The sequence below is a fragment of the Alosa pseudoharengus genome, unplaced genomic scaffold (genome assembly GCF_046254945.1).
Source record: "Alosa pseudoharengus isolate Yale_2024_CS ecotype anadromous, Long Island Sound unplaced genomic scaffold, YU_APseudo_1.1 YU_APseudo_1.1_scf_4, whole genome shotgun sequence".
Classification (NCBI taxonomy): Eukaryota; Metazoa; Chordata; class Actinopteri; order Clupeiformes; family Clupeidae; genus Alosa; species Alosa pseudoharengus.
This window is the reverse complement of record NW_027468774.1, coordinates 26,397,209-26,423,942: the sequence shown is the minus strand read 5'-3', so window position 1 is coordinate 26,423,942 and position 26,734 is coordinate 26,397,209. Positions and strand designations below refer to the sequence as shown.

At 40.0% G+C, this 26,734-nt stretch overlaps 2 protein-coding genes and 1 pseudogene across 6 annotated transcripts; all 3 read right to left on the bottom strand.

Moving 5' to 3' along the window:
* Nucleotides 1-153: 153 nt before the first annotated feature.
* slc25a17 (solute carrier family 25 member 17) lies at nt 154-22,889 on the bottom strand. Of its 5 annotated transcripts, none has more exons than XM_076265649.1 (10): nt 22,614-22,889; nt 21,486-21,568; nt 5,239-5,299; nt 4,943-5,009; nt 4,684-4,835; nt 4,175-4,291; nt 3,823-3,971; nt 3,304-3,399; nt 3,035-3,120; nt 154-793 (listed from the first exon to the last, which is right to left on the bottom strand). In XM_076265649.1, the coding sequence occupies exons 2-10, from the start codon at nt 21,522-21,524 to the stop codon at nt 643-645; spliced, it is 918 nt and encodes a 305-aa protein (XP_076121764.1). In that variant the 5' UTR covers nt 21,525-21,568; nt 22,614-22,889; the 3' UTR covers nt 154-642. The 5 variants fall into 5 exon arrangements, with proteins under 5 accessions (XP_076121764.1, XP_076121763.1, XP_076121762.1 ...); XM_076265648.1 differs by lacking the exon at nt 21,486-21,568 and adding an exon at nt 7,134-7,233 and having other exon boundaries at nt 155-793; XM_076265647.1 differs by lacking the exon at nt 22,614-22,889 and adding an exon at nt 7,134-7,233 and having other exon boundaries at nt 155-793.
* On the bottom strand, nt 17,265-21,086 carry LOC143102028 (GTPase IMAP family member 4-like; annotated as a pseudogene).
* Nucleotides 22,890-23,844: 955 nt separating the features above from the next.
* LOC143102192 (GTPase IMAP family member 7-like) lies at nt 23,845-26,730 on the bottom strand. The gene is made up of 3 exons (XM_076265651.1): nt 26,686-26,730; nt 26,363-26,431; nt 23,845-25,379 (listed from the first exon to the last, which is right to left on the bottom strand). The coding sequence occupies exon 3, from the start codon at nt 25,354-25,356 to the stop codon at nt 24,526-24,528; it is 831 nt and encodes a 276-aa protein (XP_076121766.1). The 5' UTR covers nt 25,357-25,379; nt 26,363-26,431; nt 26,686-26,730; the 3' UTR covers nt 23,845-24,525.
* Between the last annotated feature and the right edge of the window lie 4 nt (nt 26,731-26,734).

Below are 26,734 nucleotides of genomic sequence, written 5' to 3'. Positions count from 1 at the left end.
TAAAATTCATTTTACATGTGAAATCTATGAACTAATCATGTTTTGGTACTTGTTGTCTAGCAGATACCAGTGAGAATTGAGTGTGGATAATGCAATTTAGTGAGACAGTTAGAATCATATAGGCCTTTCAGCGTGATTTCTTTTTGTGGAAAAAATGTGCTGGACTGGGCGGCGGTCATATTTTGTACCGCTCTGCGGTACATCTAGTTAAAATAGAGTCTGCACACTTCTTGATTCTTTCCTTTCTTATGTTTTATTTTGTCATGCTTGGCGTAGAATTACGTTTTGTATTTCTGTTAATGATGTTGTTCTGTGGAACGAGCATTCATTTAAAAAAATCACATATTCATATTAACAAAAATCACAGCCAACATTCAAAATTGCCTGTTAATAAGTTTGTTTTTCGAAGCACCATAACATCAGTGTAATGTGTTATGATTTTGGACATTTCATTGCTGTTAACAAAACAAAGCCAGTCAGTACCTGATAAGCCAATCCAGCATCCAGGAAGAACGCCTCCTTGCTTCATCTCATGTTTTTGCTATTATAAAAACGTTTTTAAATAAATAAACAAAAACAAAAATACAAATGCAGAGTGGCGATTCAACAGACCCACATACAAGGTAAAGTTAAGTGAGTGCATCAATGACTGGATACAGGTCTCCTCATTCCCATGACACCGAAGGTAAAACTGGCTATGTTCTCGTAGAGCAGAAACATGAGGGCCGCGGTCAGGACCGTCTGCAGGAGTTTGGCCTCCAACCCCTTAAACAGGCCCAGCATGCCGTATTGTCTGCAAGAGTTCAAAGGCCCGGGGGATTAACATTTGGCAGCATAGATTCACTACAGATGACAGGATTGCAATTGCTGGTGCTAATAAGAGCAAGATAATGGGTTCAATGATGGAACACACATGCTAAACAACATGTACAGTATCTCACAAAAGTGAGTACACCCCTCACATTTTTGTAAATATTTAATTATATCTCTTCATGGGACAACACTGAAGAAATGACACTTTGCTACAATGTAAAATAGCAGCTTGTATAAAAGTGTAAATTTACTGTCCCCTCAAAGTAACTCAACACACAGCCATTAATGTCTAAACCACTGGCAACAAAAGTGAGTACACCCTTAAGGGAAAAAGTCCAAATTGGCTCACTTTTGTGAGATACAGTACTGTATATCTGTACTGTTACGACCACCTGGCTCTTGGTTGAGTACCATAAAGGGGAGACCACACCAAAACGTTTAAATTAAAGAAATTATTAAATAAAAGAAGTAATTACAAAAAAAGGTATTGTAATCCAGACCAGGAATATATATGTAAAAGGTCAGGCATATCCCATGGGTACGGTGTTTATTTTAGGACATCCTCAGACTCAGGTGTCAGACTCAGAAAAACATCTGTCATCTTCAGACAAAACTGCCTCAGCGTCAGAAAAACCAGACTCAGGTGTCAGACTCAGAAAAACATCTGTCATCTTCAGACAAAACTGCCTCAGCTTCAGAAAAACCTCGGTCATCTTCAGACAAAACTGCCTTAGCGTAAGAAAAGCCTCGGTCATCCTCAGATAAAACTGCTTCAAACCAAACGGCCTCAGAAAAACATCTCTAAGGAGTCAGGTCTCAAAAAAAAAGGCTGTCAGAAAAAGTGGAGTCAGGTCTCAGAAAAAATGCTGTGAGAAAAAGTGGAGTCAGATCTCAGAAAATCAGGTCTCAGAAAAAACACTGTCAGAACGAACAGTGGGGAAAGAAGAAGACGACGGATACAGAACGGTGAGTTTAATATTATGCTTAATACATTTATTCTGTCCCTGGCATGTTATATTTGGTGCTTGGTTAGATGTAGAAATTATAAGTAAAGGTAGAAAGTGATCCAATGGTATACACATTGTAGGAAATCAATGTATGTCTAACCTCACTTCGCTAGTAACATTAGCAGCTGCTGTAAGGCACATACTGGAGTAGGCTACGTAGGCTACTACATACAGCAAAATATATTATTTTTCGTAGGACTACGGTACATTCAATGAGCTAGGGAAAAGTGGGTTAAACATTTTTCCACCACGAAAAATCCAGAACGACACCTGGACCATTATTTCTTACTTTTGCTAACCGTTTCCCAGTTGTACACTACCTACCAGTAAGAAACCTGCATCATTATCATCACATCATTATTCCCAAACCCCCATAAAGACAAATGTGCTATGCCATGATGTAATACCATATAATAACATTATAAAACGTTAGCAGTTGTCATTATCATTGCACAACAATAATAGACAGACATAAAGATAGAGAGGTACTTGAAATGTAATCCCCAGGGGACAATAACTGCAGCGTTGTTGAATTAATTTGATATGAGATGTTATCTTAACTTATTTAGAGAAAATGTGCCGTGTTGTTACTACCTGCTATTTCATGTAATGGTATTATCATAATGGTATTATATGGTATCACATCATGGCATAGCACATTTGTCTTTATGGGGGTTTGGGAATAATGATGTGATGATAATGATGCAGGTTTCTTACTGGTAGGTAGTGTACAACTGGGAAACGATTAGCAAAAGTAAGAAATAATGGTCCAGGTGTCGTTCTGGATTTTTTTTCTGAGACCTGATTTTCTGAGACCTGACTCCACTTTTTCTGACAGCGTTTTTTCTGAGATCTGACTCCACTTTTTCTGACAGCATTTTTTCTGAGACCTGACTCCACTTTTTGGAGATGTTTTTTCTGAGACCTGACTCCTTAGAGATGTTTTTCTGAGGCCGTTTGGTTTAAAGCAGTTTTATCTGAGGATGACAGAGGTTTTTCTGACGCTGAGGCAGTTTTGTCTGAAGATGACAGAGGTTTTTCTGACGCTGACACCTGAGTCTGAGGATGTCCTAAAATGAACACCGTACATGGGACAAAGCCATGTCAAACTGTAATAGGCTCCTTTTATACTTCTATATCGCTTTGGAGGTATATCAACTGCATAAATGCAAATGTAGAAGATAAGATAAGAAAGAGTTGGCTTGTGTTCTTACCTGACTCTGTTGATCAGCAGGTACATGACATTTCTCAGGCTGCTCATCAGCCTGGACCGGTCTGTCTGTTTCCTGTGTTGGCCGAACTATGAACAGACACAAACCAAAAAGAGAAGATACCTCAGTGCAAGCCACAAAACATATCATATTACATACATCACACAACAGAAAAGTCCTAATACAGACTGTTAGTGGATGACTTATAAGCCGTTTTCATTGTAAAATGACAGTAGACATTAGACATTGCTGATCTTGAGAAAAACACTCACCCTGAGGATTGACTGCACTGTTTGCAGAGGGTATGTCAGAGTAGTTGCAACTGCCTTGGCAACAGCACCAATGAGGAATACTTCCAAAGAGGACAACTTTAGGGTCAACAGAAAGGTTTTGATATCAGCTCAAAAGCTCAGCTGAAAGAGTTTTAAAACTTTTCACTCATATCTCATCTACTCAGCACATCACATGGAAAGGCTTATCTTCCTCCCCCATATCAAGTGATCACTCAGCCAGATAATGAGATGATCAGCAAACTGTGTTGTGGCTGGCCAGAAAAAGCTGGTGACAAATCACCAACTAAACAAAGAAATTACTTAGTAATATGCATTTTTAGTCTATGCATAGTTCATCTAAAAGTGATTTTTTTATTATTATTATTATTGTAAACATGCAGACTACCCCATTATCTTCACCTGCATCTGATAATAAGTGACCACTCAACAGTAGAGTGATGGTGACGGATAACCGATAAGACACACTTGTGACCCTTAACGCCACTATTGCCCTCTCACCTCTCTGTGGATGCCCCTCCCCAGTTGCCTCTTCAGGCCCTCGTAGATCATGAATTGCACTGCAGGGTTCAGGACCAGCAGTAGAGAGGGGAAGGTACCGTTCCACAGTGCTCCAACACCCTCATCCTGCACTATCTGAGTGAAGGCATCTAGAACCCAGATCAGACAGAGATGGTTATAATGACCTTATCACTAGGGTGTCTACAGTTGATCTGATAGTGAGGCTTTTCCTTGATGTCATTATGTTAATTGTTATCGTCATTTATTATTATTGATTCATATTCCGAGTTGATATAGTATAGGCTACTATTAAAGTTAAAAGTCTTTCAATCCTGATGGACCATGTCCTTACCCATTATGCCCGTGTAGTGAGTAGGACGTATATCTGTATTGCGGAATTTTGCCCCTTGCAACTTCAGCCTGGTGTTTACCACCCATAGTGGTGTAGTTAACAAGACGTTCACTACTCCTGTAAGGTAACAGAAAGGAAAAGGGAAGTAAGGAAGGCAGCATTGTTGTTTTGTCTCCTTTTCGTATGAAAACTCACATCCTTCAATAGCATTCAGTCAATCCTGTACACCCATGCCATCTAAAACCATCTCAAATTTTGATGATAACTGATTGTCACAGTAAATGATTAGTGCCAGAAACTCCAACCCGGTCATTTGTAGGGGGTGAGAATGTAATGCATGTGAGTGAGAAACTTCAAGGGGCAGACTAAGAGTCTTATTCTGAGAACACTGTCCAGAGTTCATATATGAATGAGGTTTACGTCAGTCATCTCATCCATGCCAGAGTGAAGTTTCTACTTTGGTTGTTGAAGTCAGTGAGTGGTGGAATGGAGTCAGTGATGGTACCAACCTGCTACAATGCCTATAATGAGGTCTTTAGCTGGGCTGGCTCTATGTCCCTGGCACCAGCCGGCCTTCAGACTGTGGAAGCAGTAGAAGTATACAAAGTTGGAGCAGCAGAGGCTACAAATGACTGGAAACCAGCCTCTGTAGGGAGCCAAGCTGCAAGCAAGATGAAGGGAGAGGAGAAGATTGAGTAGGCTATACACATAGCGTTATGAATGCCAAACCATACTGCTCAATGTGTGATGATCACAAGGTGCACCTACAGTCCTTCCTCTTTTATGATCTCAGACAGAATAGCTGGAGTTGACTGGGATTTTCTCTTTTCATCCACTGTGAAAAAGAAAGAGGGGGTGAGAAATGTAGCCTGCAGCCAAAATGAGTCTTCCTTTAGGCCTATGTCATAATGTGATATTGCCAAAATCTGATTTGGGAACGTTATGCATTTTAGTGACGTGATATGGTTTTAGTTTAGGCTAGTGTCAAAGTCTTATCATGGGTAATCATCACATTTTGACAATGGAATAAGCTATGCCAGTTTAAGCTCTGTGTGTATGCCTACCTTGCAGACGTAATCGTGCAGTGTCGAGAGGGAAGAACACCGTCATTGCTGTGACGCTGCCCTATGGGGGTTAAAAAAAAAAAACACCTGATTGACACTTCGCACTATACCCCGTAACGGCCGTCGACGGCCGTTCTGTATTCTCCTGTAACGGCCGCGGCCGGCCGCAATTCTTAAAGAGACATCTGCTACAGTATAACCTTCATACATGAAATAATACAGCGTTAGTGGGTACATAAACACCAGACTTTTATTTTGACACACTTAAATGGCTAGGTCGCTATTGACATTTCTCCGGTATTTTTGAGTTTAGCCTGTTGACTGACCGGCTGAGGACTTACGGTGCCTCTGGAGTTATGGCTTCTAACAAGCGTCCGCGTTAGATGAGATAGTATTGATGTGCATCCACCATGTTTTGATGTAAGTGACGATCATATTGATGTAAGAAAATGACAAAATAAAAACATGAAAGTGTAATATATTTAACGTTAGCATCCTCCCGTTTGTCATGACTGACATAGCTGCCTCTCTGGCATAAAACAAATCGTATGGCTGTCACTGTGAAAGTTTGAGTTTGAGTTTAGCTAGCACCAGCAAAATATAGGCATAATTCAGTGATGGGTCATGGCCTAATTAACAATAAAGTTTATGATAAACCCATGCCAGGTTTATTTGCAGTTATATCTTAACACATAACATTAACATTACCCCTTTCTGGCATGTACAGTAAAGCTAACATTATCAAATCCCACTTACAGTTATTGCAAACTAGGCTACTATTATGTATGTGTCTCTCAATGAGTTTTTATGTTGACTAATAACCAAAGCGGGAACCACCGTTGTGTTTTCTGCTTATGGATGTTAGGAAAATGTATTTGTATACAAGTAGGCCAATGTCTCGTCATCTTTGTGATTACAAAAAAGCCTGCTAATTTGCTACCTTCACTGATGTAACGTTAGTCTGAGACTCGTAATGTTAACGTTAGCACAGGATAGGTTGAAGGTTAGTGAACGAGTGCAACAGGTTCATTATCATCAACTGATCAAGTTTAGATAAATTATATAACATGATGTGCATGTAAAACAAAACGTAAATCCATGTCAGGTTTAACAGTCCCTGTTCTTGGTGACATGCTTATCAAATGAGTCACGATTTCATGCGCTATGCTTCTGGCCTACGTTAGTTTATATCCTCATCATTTTTTAGCTGTAGCCTAAGGCTTACTGTCCAGCTAAATCCCAAATAAGTGCAAGATATGCCAGTCTATTTCAATGAAATCAGTACTCATATAGTATCTTGTTTCCCAGCTTCTAATACAGAAATATGTGAACCATATTTATAACTTTTTGTTAGTGAAAGACTTTGAGACTGTAAGTGAGTAGGCCTATGGCCGTCTATGGGAAACATGAATATATAATTCTTAATGGATCATATATCATTTGAAAGAGCAATTTCTAATCTTTAAACTGAAAGAAACTTACAATTGACACTTTTCATTAGATTTTTAGTTATTTGAAATGTTTCTCAAATTGCCATTTTCTCTTCGAATTCCCAGGAATCTGGGGCATTGTTGTAGAATTCCACTGGGGTATAGAGGGTTAAAGATCGAACAACAGAACAAATTGGTGTGATTCACACTGATTACGGGATTGTAAAATTCCACTGGATGTATCAGCACACGCAACTAACTAACTAACTAACTTCAAAAACATCAAAGTCGGAAGTCGATCGTGACACTTGGCAAATAGCAGAATAGCAGTTTCAAGCGTAAGATGCGGCACAATTGTTGTCTTGTTATCTTCAAGCAGTCATTGGACAAATTATGTGAGTTGAATTGAATTTCTTACTTTCGACTGTCCTATTTGCTCTGTGAGAATTTAGTAAAGTAACTCACCATAGCCCCTGCAACGGCGTGCACTAGGCTTTCGTAAGAAAAAACTTCAGCAGCTTTAGAATCTCCGTACGCCATTTGGCTAGTTTCCGTAGAATATGATCTAATGTGCAAAAGGAAAAAACAACAACAATACTGCAGATAAAGGCAGTTGCGTCTGCTGAAAATGCGATGAAAATACAGAGTCAGAGAATGTCTAATAAGGGGAGAACCTTCACTCTCGGAACTCTTCCGGTGTGGTACTGCATCTAGGGGCGCTCACGGGCGAGTCCAGAATGAATGGAGGTCTATGCAGCTGTACCCCTCAAAATCCACTTTTCTCGGGATATAATTTTTTTTCAAGTAATTTGAATATTGTATTCGAAAGGGGGGGCAAAGACAATACACTTGGTTGAGTATTATATTTTTTAAAGTCACTTAATTGTTCTAAAAAGTCTTTCAAACGTGCCAATGACGTCATTCATTAGCATGATCATAGCATAGCATAGCATCAATGCTAGCGTGTTATGGGCAACAACGACCCAACCTGTAAGAAAACGAAAGGACATGACTCCCGGATTATTTCACTTTTGATTGAAAATCCATATCCATTTTGCGAAAAATAAAATAAAATCTGAGGGTTTCAGTTGTTAAATAGGTAAAAACAACAAATGTAGCCATGTAGCTCCATAGGACCCCATGTATTTTGGACTCGCCCGCGATCGCCATCTAGGTGAACTCTGGTGAACTGCAGCCAAATTCGGTTTGTATGGGATTAATAGAGAGTGGGGAGGCTCTCCTTAGAAGGGCTCTGGCCGAGTGTAACATGCGGTTTCACTTCCAGGTCGTTCCTGGCCAATAGCAGCGATCTCTAGTTCCATTGAGAAATCATTGGGCAGAAATAATTCGGCCTCTTCGAATCAGCCGCGGCGATTCCCCAAAATAGTGCAATGTTGTGACATGTGGGGCTGTATTTTGGGCTCCAGCGCATGGCACAAAGCTTAATTCGGTATTTTGCACGTTTATTTTTTAAACATTGCTGCGACCAGAGGCTTGTACTACGAAGCGGGGTTACTGGCTTATCTGGGTAACTTCGAGAGTAACTTGATCACGTGTGGCGTAACTTCCCGATTAACCCGTACTACGAAAGGTGGATAGGTTTTAACCGAGGTATGCTGCCATGGCAATTTACGCTGCATCTCAAACCTGCTCCGAGCAGGGGGATATTCCATCAACCTCGCTAAAGGCCAAACCTGGCTTATTTCGATAAGTCTCGCTAATTTTAGTGAGAATTCCGTTCCATTAATGAGGTTAACGTGAATCCCAGTTTGGTAACCATGAGAATTTATGCCACAGAACTAACCTGGCTTATTTCGATAAATCTCGCTAATTTTAGTGAGAATGTCGTTCCATTAATGAGGTTAACGTGAATCCCAGCTTGGTAACCATGGGAATTTATGCCACAGAACTAACCTGCTCCGTAGCAGCAGAGAATGTCTAATAAGGAGAGAACCTTCACTCTCGGAACTCTTCCGGTGTGGTACTGCATCTAGGGGCGCTCACGGGCGAGTCCAGAATGAATGGAGGTCTATGGAGCTGTACTCCTCAAAATCCACTTTTCTCGGGATATAATTTTTTTTCAAGTAATTTGAATATTGTATTCGAAAGGGGAGGCAAAGACAATACACTTGGTTGAGTATTATATTTTTTAAAGTCACTTAATTGTTCTAAAAAGCCTTTAAAACGTGCCAATGACGTCATTCATTAGCATGATCATAGCATAGCATAGCATCAATGCTAGCGTGTTATGGGCAACAACGACCCAACCTGTAAGAAAACGAAAGGACATGACTCCCGGATTATTTCACTTTTGATTGAAAATCCATATCTATTTTGCGAAAAATAAAATAAAATCTGAGGGTTTCAGTTGTTAAATAGGTGAAAACAACAAATGTAGCTCCATAGGACCCCATGTATTTTGGACTCGCCCGCGATCGCCATCTAGGTGAACTCTGGTGAACTGCAACCAAATTCGGTTTGTATGGGATTAATAGAGAGTGGGGAGGCTCTCCTTAGAAGGGCTCTGGTAGCAGGTTAACTTTCAAGCTAAATTAAGCTGTGTTGCAAAAAAAAACAATCAGTCGGAAAACGAGTCCAAAAAGATGGTTCCGTCAACCTGTGCTCTCGTCACCTAGCCTACAACTTCAAAAATAGAAGTAGGCCTATAGAAATGTTTTTTCCGACAGTGCACCAAGCATGGATTTACACATTCACTAGCTCCAAGGAATGTATTTTGATTATACGATTAAAAATGTTTTAACTTCACATGCGTGTGGTTCTAGGAATCGTGCTACTCTGCGTCACTTACGTTCTGTGGTGGTGTAACGTGCAGCGAGACGTCATAGGAAAAGAATTACAGTTTTGCGTGTTCGCAGGTTCGCTTCCCATACGAAGTATTAAGGCTACATTGTTTATCACCTTGATAATGGCATTTTTAGTTATAATCTTTGATGAAAGACATAGGGCCTATGTCTACTGCTGATAAAGGGTCATGCACATTTGGTAGGCTGTTCAGCTTTGCCAGTGGGCTATATATCTGATGCAAGCCAAAGGATTCTGTAGCCTAGGCAGCTAATAATTAAGACTGCTTCATGTGTCGACGATTGTTCATGAATGTCAAATCAACTGTGTGCTACACAGATTAAATACTAGGCATACATTGAATTGAAAGCCATTGCATTTCAGATAGTTTTATTTCAAAACACTTTGGGACTTATGGGAGACAATAGCCTATTATGTTGATACTAATTTATTTTATGACCACCTACACCTAGACAATAATTTGGAGTGAATGAACTCTTTTAATCTAAGAACGTAAGCTAGGCTATAGATAGTTTTGAATATCTATATGCATATCCATAAGTTGTTTTTGAGTTTATACTATTTATTCATACACTCGTTTTGTTCAAGCATAGACTGTAGACCTAGCCTATGTGTTCAAGAGTGAAGCCAATCAAACTAGCAATTGATTTCAAAACCATTAGCATTGTTCTTTTAAATGTATGCTTTCATTATTCTCCCATTTCAGTAGGCAATCTATTTTTTTCTCTCGATGTTAAATTTGATGACTTTCGATGAAAATCCTGTAGATGGCGCTTGCCAAATCGAACAGAAATCGTCTAGTATTGTCTTAATTTTAAGACATATATCCTCTTTTCGTCAATCTACTGTTTTGGTCTACTGTTCTACCTCGTGCACGAGCAGAGATGAAGCTGACTTTAACCTCGCTTGAATAAACGAGACCAAGATGCCGCTAACTTGAGTTAATGGAACGGCTTCAGCCCCAAGTGGAAGTCTACGCTAGTTCAAGCCAGGCTATTTCTGTTAAGCGCCGCCTTCATTAGCGAGGTTGATGGAATATCCCCCAAGTTATGGTCTTGGTTAACCCGAGGTTTCCGTTAACCACACCCTTTATAAGTCCCACCCCTCCACTAACAATTTCTCCCGAGACATGTCGGCGTACCTGGATGATCCATACGACATTGGAGCGCAAATCGTGAGAGACTCTCTTCTCTATGAAGATATAGATTTTCAGCCGAGGGAATTCGTTATCTTTGTCAGATGATCAAGGAAGACGTCTCATAGCAATGCCCGTACGTGGACATTCATGTATTCCATCGGTGATGCTGAACATCTGAGCAAGAATAGCCTACTGTATGTCCGAAAATAAATCGGACATAGGCCCAGGGGCGTAGCCAGGATTATTTTATAGGGGGGGCCAGCTGGGTCCAGACTTTTTATTGGGGTGGCACTTGGGAATCAAAACTACTATTTGAAAACTACTCAAAAAGTTTTGAAGATTAGGATAGCCTATTTTAATAATGGCAATAAATTGTGCAAAGCCAACACTGATACATAGGTCAGTTTGTTGACCACTCCAACATATTTTCCATAAATAGGTCAATGCCAATAAAAAATATTATGATAATGCACCTTACTTAATCAGTTTTATTCAAATGATGTTAACTCAAAGAACAATAATAAATACTACAAATATTGTATGTATATATTTGATCTCATACTGATGGCCAAACTATATTTCTTTCTGATATCCACTCCAAGTACTTGGCTGTAAGTAACATGGCTCTGAATTAAGAAATTAACCCTTAGAACCCTAGACTGTTTTAAGGGCTTTTTCACTACCTTAGAAACATTTATCCTGGTCAATGTAAGTGCCATACACACATGCTATATATTGTTTTTTATAGTCTAGGCTACCCAGATCTGCCACTATTTCATGTATTAATACTTGCATTGATTTCATTTAGATTTTTAAATAATAAAAATACAAATAGTGTATTATAAAAATTCTTATATTTTGACATGTATCTCACACTGCAAGCTGGCACATGTGTGCATAGGGCAGACTGTTCTGAATCTGGCAATATCATTGCCATGGTGGAGGGATTCTCTGGGGCTGAGCAAATGTGAAAAATATGTGGTGTGTGCCATTTTTTTTTATTTAGCCCTATGGCTACTCTATTTTTGGCCATTCTCACTACCTTTAGTTATAAGCAGTTATCCTGGTCATTGTAAGTGCCATTGACACAGTAATGAAAAATGCCCTTTCTGCGCTCCATATCTGTGACACGAACTGATCTGACCTGACTGAACCCGATATTTAATTACATGATATTTATTTTCCGGAGTTCCGGAGCAATGTAACAAAGAATTCAGGCAAAGCAGCCTGCCTGTGCCTGACCAGCTATGGCAAGAACCACACGCAGTCAGCAAATTATGTATTTATAAAGTAGCCTAGGCTAGGCCCTATTAGCCTACCTGGAGCCATCTGGAGATATGTTCCTAATATGCTTGCATTTAACCCGAATTTTATCGAAATATTCTTGTAACAGCGTTCCCGCAGGCATCCGATTATTTTTGATCAGCCCCACACATCGATGTCAGAGCCTAGGCTACCTAACAAGGACAGCCTAACGCAGCTCACTTGGCTATGATTCGTGACACATTCTAACATCTTATTAGCATTAATGTTCCAACTCATCAACTTACCTGTTACTGAGGTTAAGTAGTAGGCTAGCCTAGTCTACTGTCAAGTGTTTTTAACAGATGACTTGAATTGTCCCGCTGCTGCTGCTGCTGCACTAGGCCTAGCCTACTCACGATGTGATCAGAACCATAGGCTACACTTCCTGACTGGGCCAATGGTCGTAGATAGAGTGCAGTAATTGGTTCAGTCCCTGCTTTGCAAAGTGTTGTCGAAAACGGCAGCAAATCTTTTTTTTTTACTTTTCACTGAACGGAGCTGGGGGGGCCAGCAGGGTGGCCAAGCTTTGACTAGTGGTGGCCGTGGCCCCCCCTGGCCACCACGTAGCTCCGCCCCTGCATAGGCCTACAGTATGCTGAACATCTGAGCAAGAATAAATCGGACATATAGTAGGCCTAATAAATTAAAATCACCATTTTAGCAAACGTGTTGAATTGAATGTCATATTACTGTACCCTGCACATAAAGGCTACACATTTCCACAGCACCAGAATCCGACCGAATGCCTCCCTCAACCCCCTCCATAATCGGCCTTCCACTATTATTTGCGATGGCCAACTCCTCTGCTACTGTAAAACACTCTGGTGCCTTACAGTAGTGTTCAAAGACACCTTTTTCTTGTTAGCTGTAAAACAGAGGCCAAGTGAAGGCTATAAGCATAGGCCTACATGTTTTTATAATTAAGAAATATTAATGCAAGCTATGACTATATAAACCACTATTCTGAATAATGTGTTTGTGTTTCATTTTCACCTGCTGCCATGTGCGTTTGGCAATGGTGTTGCATCTGAAATGTTCACAGGATTAGGCATACACTAAATCAGTCAATGGGGCTACTTAAACATTCAATTATCCTTATTACTGTAATCTATATGCCCACTTCTAAATTGTGTTGCATCTGTAGGCATTTCTATGAACTCAAAATAAGCAATTGAATTTCAACTCATTAAATACTATTTAGCTATTAATCCTCCGTATTTGAAGAACATGTGGAAATAAAACTTTACTTTTAGGCATTTAGGATCTGCAATACGTTGGATCTGCAATACATTGCCAACAGCCTTGCCTTGCTTTGTTCACTGCCGACGTATTTGATTTTTGTCGTAGAGTGGGTTTTAATTCCTCATAACTTGTCATAATAATTGTGCATTCCTCATCCGTTAAATAAGGTGAACGCGTCATCACTCAAAGTGGTGATTTGTGCTGCAACCCGCCCCTTTTATGTGAACGCGCACAAACTCCAATGAGGTTAACCCGGCTCAACAAATCAACTTCATAATCAGCGTTGTAGTACCGATTAACACCACTAAAGATAACCAGGTTTTGTAAACCCGGTTTAACAAAGTAACCCTGGGTTACATCTGGGTAGGTTAAGCTCCCTTCGTAGTACAGGCTCCAGGGGTGTGGCAATTAACAACCTAGGGAGGGGCCTGGCGCGTTGTCTAAAAATCGCTATCATACACAACCTTAACCTGGTCAGAAGTCAATGGCCAGATGTTCATATTCTATTTTAAGAGCGCATGTCAACAGTCATATTGGCAGGTGCACGCACCATCCTTCTATCATTCATGAACGCACACCAGCGCACGTCCATGCAAAGCATTACAAATTGCACGATTACAATGGGAAACATAATTAGAATAAAGATATTACGAAATACTGTACATCTTATGATGAGTAGTTATTCACCATCATTTGCAAATTGGTAATGACGGTTAAAAGTGATTAGGGGAGAGGCGAGACGTATGGAGCACAGCTGAAGACGCACTGTCACGAGATATAAACAACTCCTCTGCAGGATAAATGTTGTTTTATTCAGTCATTTGAGCAATATTAGGGTAAGTGTTGCTTTTTCCAGCCCATGTTTTCGATGGTAACCCATTGTCAGTCAATAGTGAAAGTAGCTGCATATAACTGTCTTCGTTGACTGACACCTTGGTAAAGTTAGTTTCACTTTGCCAATGAGTTCAAATAATAGACGAGTGCAAATGCGTGAAGGCTATGCTAGGTTTTAGTAATGCATGGTTGAATGAATGACTATTTCATACGTTCTCGCAAGCAGCCTCCTTCAAATGCGCTGTTGAATGCTAAAATACCGATGCATTTATTTGACATATGCTTTGCGCCGTTGAAGGGAATGCCAGATGTCATTCTCATTGGTTTAACCCATTCGCGCTGGATGCTGCATGACGCAACATTGACCCTCCCGCTGGATGCTGCGTAGCGCAGCATGCTTTTTATTTAATGTTTTTAGATGCTACAGAGGCTTAGATATTAAATTTTGGTAGACGTTGACAATTTTTAGTATGTTTTCAGAAAACCCTCAGGAAATAAGGTTATTTAGTCTAGAATGCCATAGGATTCTATAGGCGTTTTTAGCAGGCAGTAAATGGGTTAAAATGATGTTATGCCCCAAACACACCCATATGACTGATTAAAAAACCTAGGAACACCTTGTTGCGCCATGCGCTCCACTTTTGATAACGAAACCCCTCCCAATGTGAACTTGACATCCTACTAAATTTGAATAGACTTTTGACGAGTGACGATGCACTTTAGAATGTCATGATAGGGCCCGATCTCGAATTATTTAGCCAATTATATAGCCTAGCCTAGCTATTAAGAGACTAGACTTTTTTTTTCAAAAATAGCCTATAAACTAAACGCGCTGGGTGACATGTGAGACACTCTCAGCTGTTTTGTATAATATAGCGTAGCCTAGTTCTATATTTAACGCAAACAATGGTGAAATCGATTAATAAAATCAATGTAAAATAGGTTTGCTTTTTTTTCAACTTGTCATCCTATCTTTTTGCAAGGCACTATATTTATATTTAAATCATAACGCCATCTGTGGGAACAACAGGTGGGAAACCTGAGGAAGATTTTGAGTTTCCCAGACAGTTGTGGACTTGTAGTCCTATCGTAGGCCTACATGCATGTGGACTTTGAAGTCCAGCTAATATGCCCACCAACTTGGTGGGCATGTAGGCTACAGTATAGCCCCACTAGACTTTTACAGAAAAGTTTTGTTTGGTCCCCAGGGGCCACTCACTACCCACCCACCCCGCGCTGGGGCCCCCGAACCACAAAAAATGCAGTTTTTCCTAACTACCCGAAACCATGGCACCCAAGATGACAAAATTTGTATGGTGCTTTTCTTTGCAAATATGTGGTTGTTGTGGTACCAAACATCTAGACAGACAATGCAACTCATTCTTCGTCATTCAATAATGAGGCAACAACCTGTCTGTTGGAACCCATTTCTGTTAGGGGGTGTGTTGAAACGGATGGTGTGTGCATGGTAGACCTAGACTACCTACTGTATAGTGCACATATATGAGTGCACCCCGGCCTATTTGGAGAGCAAGACACTGACTAGGCTACTTGGCTGTTGAAGCACTGAGCCAGGCTGATGGCCCTTAGACTGTCCAGATTGCCAGTCCGCCCCTGGTGTCTGGTAGTTGGCTGTTGCCACAGTGAAAATAATTTGAAAATGCATTGATACTGCTAAAGGATATCATTTGAATGCTTACATTAGTCTCTAGTTTTTACATCAAATCTGTCTCAGAAATATTTGGGAATTTCCACAGCTATAGACCACAACTGCAGTAATATTTCAGACACATAGCAATCACAGGAGGGTTAGGGACTTAAGGCTTGCTTGTGATTTGCACAATGCACATGTGTGACTTACTCCCACCTCTGCTAATTAGCATCAGAAAAGTGGCCGTACATTTATCCCACTTTACTGGACTAAACATGAACTGTGAGTGGGCATATGTATTGGATCAGAAGATATTCTCATGCATAAAAACACATGCAAGTAGGGAACTAGAGCACATAACTACTCAAGTAGCTATTCCTACTGTCACTCATGTCTCTAGACTGTTGTTTATCTATAGAGCTCCAGCTTCTACTCCGGCATCATTATGACACCTCTACTTCCCTCTTCTTTTCTGTAATGTCATCGGCTCTCTCCACCATGTGCTTCTTTTACCTCTCTCTGATCTTCCTCTCTGAACCGGGATAATATTCTGATATAGCACTACTGATTGCTATTGGTGGCCATCAGGGGCTGTATCTTCTCCCTGAGCAAAGTCACCTGGATCTGATTTGCCATGTCCTTGTTGTTGAAGATCACAAACCTTCCTGCTTTGAATATTGCTGAACCATGAAACAAAAATGTTGCTCCTTGAGATCAGGTGATGACAACCTCAAGAATAATCCATGTCCACATGATGTGACAGAGCTGATCTTGCTAAACCAGTTAGTCTATAGTACAGCTTATCATGGTCTATTGTAGTGCATAATTCTACATTCACAGTTTTAGAACATAATTGTATAAAATATAGATAATTGCTTAAGTTTTCTCTCCATTTCCCAACTTGACCTTTGCTCAGATATCAGTGGTGATGTGTAGGCCTTTATATTTACAGAAAAAGATGTTGACATTTTAAATTTGACTGCTTCTAGAGGAAATATTATTTAAAAGGTTATTTTGTTGTTATAGAGCACAGATTGTGTAGTTGTGTAGTCCATTAATTTACTTTGATGCTGTGACTGTGTGGTAAGAATTTGGAAAGGGTCTAAATTAGCAACATGTCATTTGTTCTGGAGGCAAATCAAGGAACTATTTTTATTTAGATGTTATCACCCTAACACAAACACAATTTAATCCTTGTGTTTTATTCATATTCTGTAAATTCCCCTTATCAAAAATGATCCACCTTCACTAAACCCTTGAAATTAAGATGTTTGGTTGACTTTTACACTCATTTTGCATAAAGTAACAACCTGTCACCTTTTATAAACACAAATCCTTTCTTTGTAAACAAAAATGCTACATTTGATCAGTGGGCAACATTCAGCCGTTCTTCCACAAAAAAATGCTATAGTGTATGTGTGTAGAATATATTTGTAGGTGTGTGAATGTGTGTGTGGGTGGGTGTGTGGTCTATACAATGTAAATGTAAAATGGTCTGTAAATCATTTTATAATTGCCAAGCCAAAAATTACCCGCAGACATTCTTTGAACCCTAGTTTTATATAGCTTTTATGAAAATGAAAAGCAATCTTTCAAGCTGAAAATAGACAATTTAGGGGGGGTTCTATGCTGTTAAACATAGTTGTGGGGTTTTTGACTTCTACAATACAAGGGTTCATAGGGAAGTGGGGGTGCAGGAAAGCATGCGTATTTATGTGTCGTACCACTCACGATCAGAAAAAAAGAAGCTCTCCATCCCCCTGTCTATTATTCTATTATGCACTAAAAATGTTACATTAGACCTGGGAGATCTAAACAAAAACTACACAAATTAACAAAACAAACCTGAGGGAGATATCCTATGACGCTAGCTTTATGGTACGACAATATGCCATATTAAGTAGCTGAATATTACCGTGAGTTTCCCAAGGAGCTGAACACGGGCCGCCTCAATCTTCTCATGCCTCTTTCTGATCTTCTTCTCGGACCACGGGTAATACCCTCTTGGGTACCACTTGTTGCCGTTGATGGCCATCAGGTTGACTATCTTCTCCTTGAGCAAAGTCACCTGGGTCCGGTTTGCCATGTCCTTGTTGTTGAAGACTACGAACCCTCCAGTGCATTCCCAGATCAAATCACGCAACTCTTGGTCTGCACTGCTGATAGCATCACTTGGAGCAGTCCCTTCCAGAGTGTCTCCATTGGTAAATAACAAGATAGTATACCGCCAGACCCTCTTCCCAAACATGCTTTGTATCATTTTATGGACTTGAATGTCATCTTTTGTCAGGTTGCCAATAGGCAAATCAACCAGGAAGACGTGAGGACCAGCTTCTAGAAAGACAAACTTTTTAGGATATCACGAATAACTTTCTTCTCATCACCAGAAGAGTTTTTGAGTCCTGGCGTGTCAATCATAGCCACAGGCCTTCCGTCCAATGTCCCCTCTCTCCGATCACAAACCTGTGTGACCCTGCTCAGAGTCTTGTTCACAGGGAATACTTGCTGCCCAAGAATGGTGTTCCCACTGGAGCTCTTCCCGACTAGTGATGTAGTACTCGAGTCCGGTCTTGAGACCAATTTCTGCTTTCTCGGTCTCGTCTCGGACTCGTTCCTTCAAAGACTCGGTCTTGACTCGGTCTCGGACCACAGTGGGAGGAGAAGGACTCGTAATTTCAGACCGAGTCCTCGAGACCAACGCATTTTTTATGTTCATATAAAAAACAGACAACACATAACAACAATAATAATAAAATGCAATGTTGACCGGCATTATTTGAAAATGACATCTCATGGTGCAATGCAAAGATACTGCTGTCAGAGCCGTTTATTTATCTCTATGGCTCTGCTGCCGGTGAGTGTCTGTAGGTCAGCATAGTCCATATTAAGACGTTAAGACTGCTCCTCTAAATAATTCCCAATCTAGCTTAGTCTGTAGGCCTAACTGTTAATTATTAACTGGGGTGATATTAAATTATGAATATTAAAACTGACATTTTTTTATGGTCTTGGTCTCGACTCGGTCTCGACTCCTACCCACATAGCAAAATTTGACCAGCCCACCTCTGGCCCACTACCTTGCTTCAGGGTAGTGTGAGTGTTGGCCCACTTCTGGCTTGGTCCCTGGCCCAAAAATGGCCCAGTCACTGATAACTGACACAAAGAATTTGCTCTGGCCCAGGTGTGGCCCACACACAGTAAAATGACTCTTATAGTTTGTCTTGGCCCAGTTGTGGCCCACACACAGTAAAATGACTTATTGAGTGTTGGCTGAGTGTCGGCTGGGTAAAGGACTCGGTCTCGACTCGGACTTGCTTCCTCAAAGACTCGGTCTTGACTCGGACTCGACTGTATTTGAAAACCAACAGACTCGGTCTCGACTCGGTCTCGACCCTTCAAAGACTCGGTCTTGACTCGGACTCGGCATAGGCGGTCTCATCCCCATCACTATTCCCGACCCCTCTCCTCCCCAACAGCATGATACACTATATCAGGGGTATTCAATTAATCTTCAGCGAGGTCCAGTTATGGAAAATTTCCTCAAGCAAAGGTCCGGAGCATCATAATGTTTAGGCTATGTATATATGTATAATATATATACAGGGGCGGAGCCAGAGGGGTGGCTCCGGGTGGCACAGGCCACCCTTTAGATTCGATTGGCCACCCCAGGTGCCACCCCAAATCCTAGTCTACGATTGGCCATTAACATGGTGTAAGGCGGGATCTTTCTTGATGCACTTGCAGCAGTGTGAAGTATCAGACGTCAGAAATGTAAGTGGCAAACACGCTTGCCTTTATTGGCCTGCGGCACAATTGAACTGTGGAACGAAAGGTTTCCCCGATCAGGAAATACTCCTTAATACGCAACTTTGTGTAGGCTTAACAGAGGTAGACTAAATATCGTGCCTATGACGATGACAGCTTTAAAAAAAAAAAAACATTTATTTTACTTGTCTTGCTGGATTGAAGGCAGAATGTGGGCTGTTGCGCAAATAGATGAATGAGGGTCGGGAGATTCCGTTAACAAAAACCTAAAGTTTTGCTAACATTTTCTCCATTATTATCGTAAAATATGTCTCCATGCAGGGCAGGGCTGGTTCTAACCTAGGCTAGGCTACTATATTTGGGTGGGCTGGTAGAAAGTTTGGGTGGGCAACATAGGAAAGCTGTCAAATTGGATCAAAACTAACATAAACACAAAACAAACACAAAACAATCAGGCCTACCTAGCTTGAGTTGCTGCAGCCAACAGCCAGGGATAGGCAGTATGTTTGATACATGTATGTAAAATACAAAATAGTATGTTGTCATTTTTATTTTATTTAGTTGGAAAAAAATGGCATCATATTTTGTCAAAATATTTTATAGGTTTGTAGTTTAAAAATAGTGCCAAATTATTTTGGTAAAACCAATAACCTACTTTTGGTGATGTGATTATAAAAGTGCAAAACAATGAATGCAGCACTGGTGCTGACTTGTAATTTGCCCAGAGTTGTTGTGATCAGAATATTGAGATTCAGGCAGATAAGTTTCTTGAGCACTTTAGTCATCCAATTCAATGGAACCTTTAGTCATCCAATCCAATGGAACCGGTTATGTGGTTGCCCTGCAAGAAGTTGCAACAAGATGTAACGTGCACAATGTTTGCTCACATACAGTACACAATACACTCCTTCATACCAACCTCAAGTTTCAAGAAACTGATGATTAATCATCTAATCGGAAGACATGGAACCGGTTATGGTTGCCCTGCAACAAGTTACCCCACGTGAAAATGTAATTAATAATTTGATGATGGAATTTGTTTTAGAACAGCATAGCCCAGTGCCACGGCCACCACTGGTCAAAGCTTGGCCACCCTGCTGGCCCCCCCCCCCCCCCCCCAGCTCCGTTCAGTGAAAAAAAAAAAAAGAATTTCTGCCGTTTTCGACAACACTTTGCAAAGCAGGGACTGAACCAATTACTGCACTCTATCTATGACCATTGGCCCAGTCAGGAAGTGTAGCCCACGGTTGTGATCACATCGTGAGTAGGCTAGGCCTAGTGCAGCAGCAGCAGCAGCGGGACAATTCAAGTCATCTGTTAAAAACACTTGACAGTAGACTAGGCTAGCCTACTACTTAACCTCAGTAACAGGTGAGTTGATGAGTTGGAACATTAATGCTACATTAATAAGATGTTAGAATGTGTCACAAATCATAGCCAAGTGAGCTGCGTTGGGCTGTCCTTGTTAGGTAGCCTAGGCTCTGACATTGATGTGTGGGGCTGATCAAAAATAATCCCCGCGGGAACGCTGTTACAAGAATATTTCGATAAAATTCGGGTGAAATGCAAGCATATTAGGCACATATCTCCAGATGGCTCCAGGTAGGCTAATAGGGCCTAGCCTAGGCTACTTTATAAATACATAATTTGCTCACTGCATGTGGTTCTTGCCATAGCTGGTCAGGCAGAGGCAGGCTGCTTTGCCTGAATTCTTTGTTACATTGCTCCGGAACTGTTCATCGCAGCGAGATGAAACCTTAATTGCGTGACAGAGCAGAAGTGGGGCTTTCCAACGAGACTAAACACTTGTCTGTGCGATCCAGTATGAAAATAAAAATAAATATCATGTAATTAAATAAAATTGATTCATATTTACAGTTCACCTGCGCACCCATTACTCTCGTTTGAATTACTCGTGAACCCGTGATCGGATAGATATGGCAAGCATATCAGAAGAAAGAGGAGACACAGGGCTATCTATTGGTACCAAGTGCATCCGTCTGGGTTATAAAACAGACAAAATTACATCAAAATAATAACTTCATATAGCTCGACTTACCCCACTTTTTTGTGTGTTGTGGTGGCAAAGCATGTTCATAATCCAACGCTATCAACAGTCTGCCCTATGCACACATGTGCCAGCTTGCAGTGGTGAGATACATGTCAAAATATAAGAATTTTTATAATACACTATTTGTATTTTTATTATTTAAAAATCAAAATGAAATCAATGCAAGTATTAATACATGAAATAGTGGCAGATCTGGGTAGCCTAGACTCTGTTAAAAAACAATATATAGCATGTGTGTATGGCACTTACATTGACCAGGATAAATGTTTCTAAGGTAGTGAAAAAGCCCTTAAAACAGTCTAGGGTTCTAAGGCTTAATTTCTTAATTCAGAGCCATGTTACTTACAGCTAAGTACTTGGAGTGGATATCAGAAAGAAATATAGTTTGGCCATCAGTATGAGATCAAATATATACATACAATATATGTAGTATTTATTATTGTTCTTTGAGTTAACATCATTTGAATAAAACTGATTAAGTAAGGTGCATTATCATAATATTTTTTATTGGCATTGACCTATTTATGGAAAATATGTTGGAGTGGCCAACAAACTGACCTGTGTATCAGTGTTGGCTTTGCACAATTTATTGCCATTATTAAAATAGGCCATTCTAATCTTCAAAACTTTTTGAGTAGTTTTCAAATAGTAGTTTTGATTCCCAAGTGCCACCCCAATAAAAAGTCTGGATCCAGCTGGCCCCCCCTATAAAATAATCCTGGCTACGCCCCTGGTTGGTGTGATAAAGGGATTGTGTGTGTGAGCAACCTACAACACCCTAATGTTCTTGCTTTGTTCAGGCTCCTCATCAGATGTATAAATATCTGTTTGCATGTCAGTTTCGTCATTTAACTCAACTGCAGATAGAATTATACAGATTTGTTTTAAAAGCTGAGTACCACACTCTTGCTTTAGGAAATTAATTGATTTAGAGCACATTTTGAATGCATTAATATCCTCAAAATGCTGTACTGAAATAAAATTAAAGGAAATACCAATTTATTCAGTGGTCTATACTTGTTGAAGGAGAACTGTAAAACTCCTTCATTTTGCCTGTGTAATTCATACCAGCTTGCATGATTAATGCTCTTTTTTGATTAATATGATGATACTTACAATTTGTGAGTGAGTCCTTTGTCAAATCATCTTGTTTAGTTTTAGAAGCTGGGGGAAAACAGGGTTTATCCAAAGGAGTCATTGCAAAGTGTACATCCTTGAATATATCCTCAAATAGTTTGTTATCAACGACTGATCGTGTTCAATACTTGAGTCTTCAAAAGGTTTAGAAATTAACTGTAACTCAAAATAACTTTAAATGTTGCTGTAACATAACAGTTAAAGTTATCGGTCCCCAACTTCCCTGTGTACTTGGCCACAGAATGATGAAAATGACTTCACGGAAGCCATGTCTCCTGTTTACTATTTGAAGAATGTTGAATGTCAACAAACCTCAGAAAGAATGTTAAATATTGTGCCTGTTGAAGTTTTAGTCACATGAGTAAACAAAGTCCGTCACACCAGTCATTGCTTCCAATAATATTTTTTACTTATAACGTTTCGGGCGTGAGCCCTCCATCAGACATGACTTGTCATCCATCATGTTATATTGTATAGATTCACAATGTAATAAAACTGTAGCAATTGTGACTACATTTTGTATCAGTTGCCTGGTACAAGCCGACTCAACTGCAAATTAAATTATGATTCTTTTAAACCTGAGTACCACTAATTTTTTATGAAATTAATTGATTTAGAGCACATTTTGAACACATATGTCAAATTCTAGACCAAAATACCATACTGAAATGAAATTGAAGGGATACCAATCTTATCAATTCAGTGGTCTATCCTTGTTGAAGGAGGACTGTTGTAGAAACTTATGAATTCGTTTAGCCTGTATAATTCATACCAGCTGGGACGATAGTGCTCTATTTTGATTAACATGATTGTACTTACAATTTGTGAGTGAGTCTTCAGTCAAATCATCTTACTTAATTTTAGAAGTTGGGGGAAACCAGGTTTTATCCAAAGGGGTCATCAAGAGTACACCTGTTGAAAATAAATCCTCAAATAGCTTGTTATCAGAGACTGACGAGGTTGATACTTGAGTCTATATAAAAAGGTTTCAAAAATTAGCTTTAACTCAAAATAACTTTAAATGTTGTTGTAACATATCAGTTAAAGTTATCGGTCCCCAACTTCCATGTGTACTTGCTGGCCACAGAATGATGAAAATGACTTCACGGAAGCCATGTCTCCTGCTTACTATTTGAAGAGTGTTGAATGTTAAAACACAAATGTTGCATCTTGTGATGAGGAAGAATTTTTTAAAATCAGATCGTGCCTGTGAGATTCACAAACAACATTCGTCATCTGCTGTCTAATCTTGTTACATGCCCCAGTCTGTTTCCTGTTAAATCTTTGGTGGAGGTAATTATGCTACATTGTACAGTTTCACAACATAATTAAACTGTAGAAAATGTGATTACATTTCATGTCAGTTGTCTGGTACATGTTTTCAGCATGGTGTGTACTTCAAAATTGCCATCTTATGTTTATTGCCTATTGTCTATGTGTAGGGAACTTGTTTTGTCTATAGCTACAGCTAATCATAGTCTAGCAGAAACATGGTTGTACACATCTCCCTCTTTATTGGGCTGAACTGTGTGAACTGGGCGAGCATGATCATAAATTGCTTTACAGCATAGCAGACATATAACAAAAGCATGAACCAGATAACATCCTCAGGTGTATATATATATATATATAGATATATAACAAACATATATGTGTGTAGATTTGATAAGTACACAGGGTAAGAATGGGATGGGTCAGTGTAACAGAACTGTATGATACAAATTTTCATCCAAAGCAAAAATGATCCTGTGCTGCACTTCTTCCTAAAATGCTCTATGATAGTTCACAGAAACACAAAACTTGTTACACATGTCTGACTGGGAGTGAAAACTGAACAGTGCCATTCAGGGCCATCATCAGTCCCTTGGGCCGTGTCTCCAATAGAAAAAAGCTATGGTGCATTGACATATCTCTGGACTGGCTCATTTTTCCTCAGGTTTTTGAACCTCGGTGGATTCTCAGCAATAAGCCTCAGCTCCTCATCTACCATCCTCCAAAGCTCCCGTTTCTTCTCCTCCAGCTCATCACCGCTGTAGAGACTTTCCACTTGCCTCTCCTTTTCTGCAATGTCTTCTGATCTCTCCTCCATGTGCTTCTCATGCCTCTCTCTGATCTTCTTCTCGGACCACGGGTAATACTGTCTTGGGTACCACTTGTTGCCGTTGATGGCCATCAGGTTGACTATCTTCTCCTTGAGCAAAGTCATCTTGGTCCGGTTTGCCATGTCCTTGTTGTCGAAGACCACAAACCCTCCAGTGCATTTACGGATCAGATCACGCAGCTCTTTGTCTGCACTGCTGATAGCATCACATGGAGCAATCCCTTCCAGAGTGTCTCCATTGGTAAATAACAAGATAGTATACCGCCAGACCCTCTTCCCAAATATGTTCTCAATAATTCTGTGGACTTGAATGTCATCTTTTGTCAGGTTTCCGATGGGCAAAACGACCAGGAAGACGTGAGGACCAGGCTTGTAGAAAGACAAACTTTTTAGGATATCACGAATAAATTTCTTCTCATCACCAGAAGAGTTTTTGAGTCCTGGCGTGTCAATCACAGCCACAGGCCTTCCGTCCAATGTCCCCTCTCTCCGATCACAAACCTGTGTGACCCTGCTCAGAGTCTTGTTCACAGGGAATACTTGCTGCCCAAGAATGGTGTTCCCACTGGAGCTCTTCCCGACCCCTCTCCTCCCCAACAGCATGATACGCCACTCGTCCATCCCAGCTGCACTGACACCTCTGCCTATAATGATAAAGGAAATACGTTGAACTTTTCTGATAGTTATCATGATAAATCCTCACAGAATACACAGTGTTTAGTTCTTATTATATAGGTATACTAGATAAGTTATACTTAGTAATGCATTCCAATGGCTCAAATTTCTATGACACTCAATGTGCCAGGTAATGCGCATGCTAGATGACCCCTCCCACCCTGCCAGGTCCCTTTTCCAACTACTGCCCTCTGGTAAGAGAATTCAAAGTCTCAGGGGCAAAACATCCCCCTTTTGCAACAGCACTTACCCTGCCACTATTAGGCTTCTTAATGCCCAGACACCTTGCAGAGTAAACCTATACTAAATGCACCTTATAGACTGCACAAGACACTTTATGGGAAGCTGATTTAGCAAAAGGTCTTTACAGCTTTTTACTGGTTTGAATGATTGTCTGTGTGATTGTCTTTTATGTCCTGTATGTTCCTGTATATGTTTTGCCTTTTTACCTGGATTGGCACCAAGACAAATTCCAATCAACTGTGTGTTGACATGGCAATAAAGTATTGTATTGAATTGAATTGAATGCTGTCGTACACCAACTAATGCTAATTTCATTACAAGGCAAAATCATGTTGTTAATTCAATATCATGTGCTTGACCTTAAACACAAGCATGAGTGAGGCATACAGATGAGGTAGTTTTTCAGTAATTAAATTCCTTTTAAGTAGTACAATTTCCATGAAACTTTTTTAAGAACAGTAACTACAAACTGTCATTTAAAGTAAACCTTTTTCTTGTTCTGAATGATGAAAAGTGCTAAATACTCAACCACAGCCGCTTGATTACGTGTCAATAAATTAGCAAATATTAATATTACTGCCTGTTCTCAATGCATGGTTTCCACATTGTATAAGTCTGTTTGTAGTGTAGCCTGCATTTTATAATTAGAGCCCCACATTTTATGTGATGTCAGAGAAATAGAAAAACACACACATTTATTCACACTTACTTTGTTCAGGCTCCTCCTCAGATGTGTAAATATCTGATTGCTTGTCTGTTTCATCATCATCTAAGTAAACTACAAAAAAAATAACACAGGTCTTTTTTTTAACTTAGCATATCCTAACAGATAATATGGTTAAGGCTATGTGTTAAGTTGTAGCCCAAAAGTAGTGTTGCAATGAAATTATATTGAAAGCATTCTTCAGTCATCAATCTGTATCCCACAGTGTAAAATGAAGACTATTCTAAAAACTCACAAATTTATTTTATGAAATCATATCAGCTTGTACAATTCCATTATGGTACAGTATTTTAATAAATCTCACATACCAGTACAATTTTTAGATGCGGTGTCCTCAGTCAAATAATTTGTAGTTGT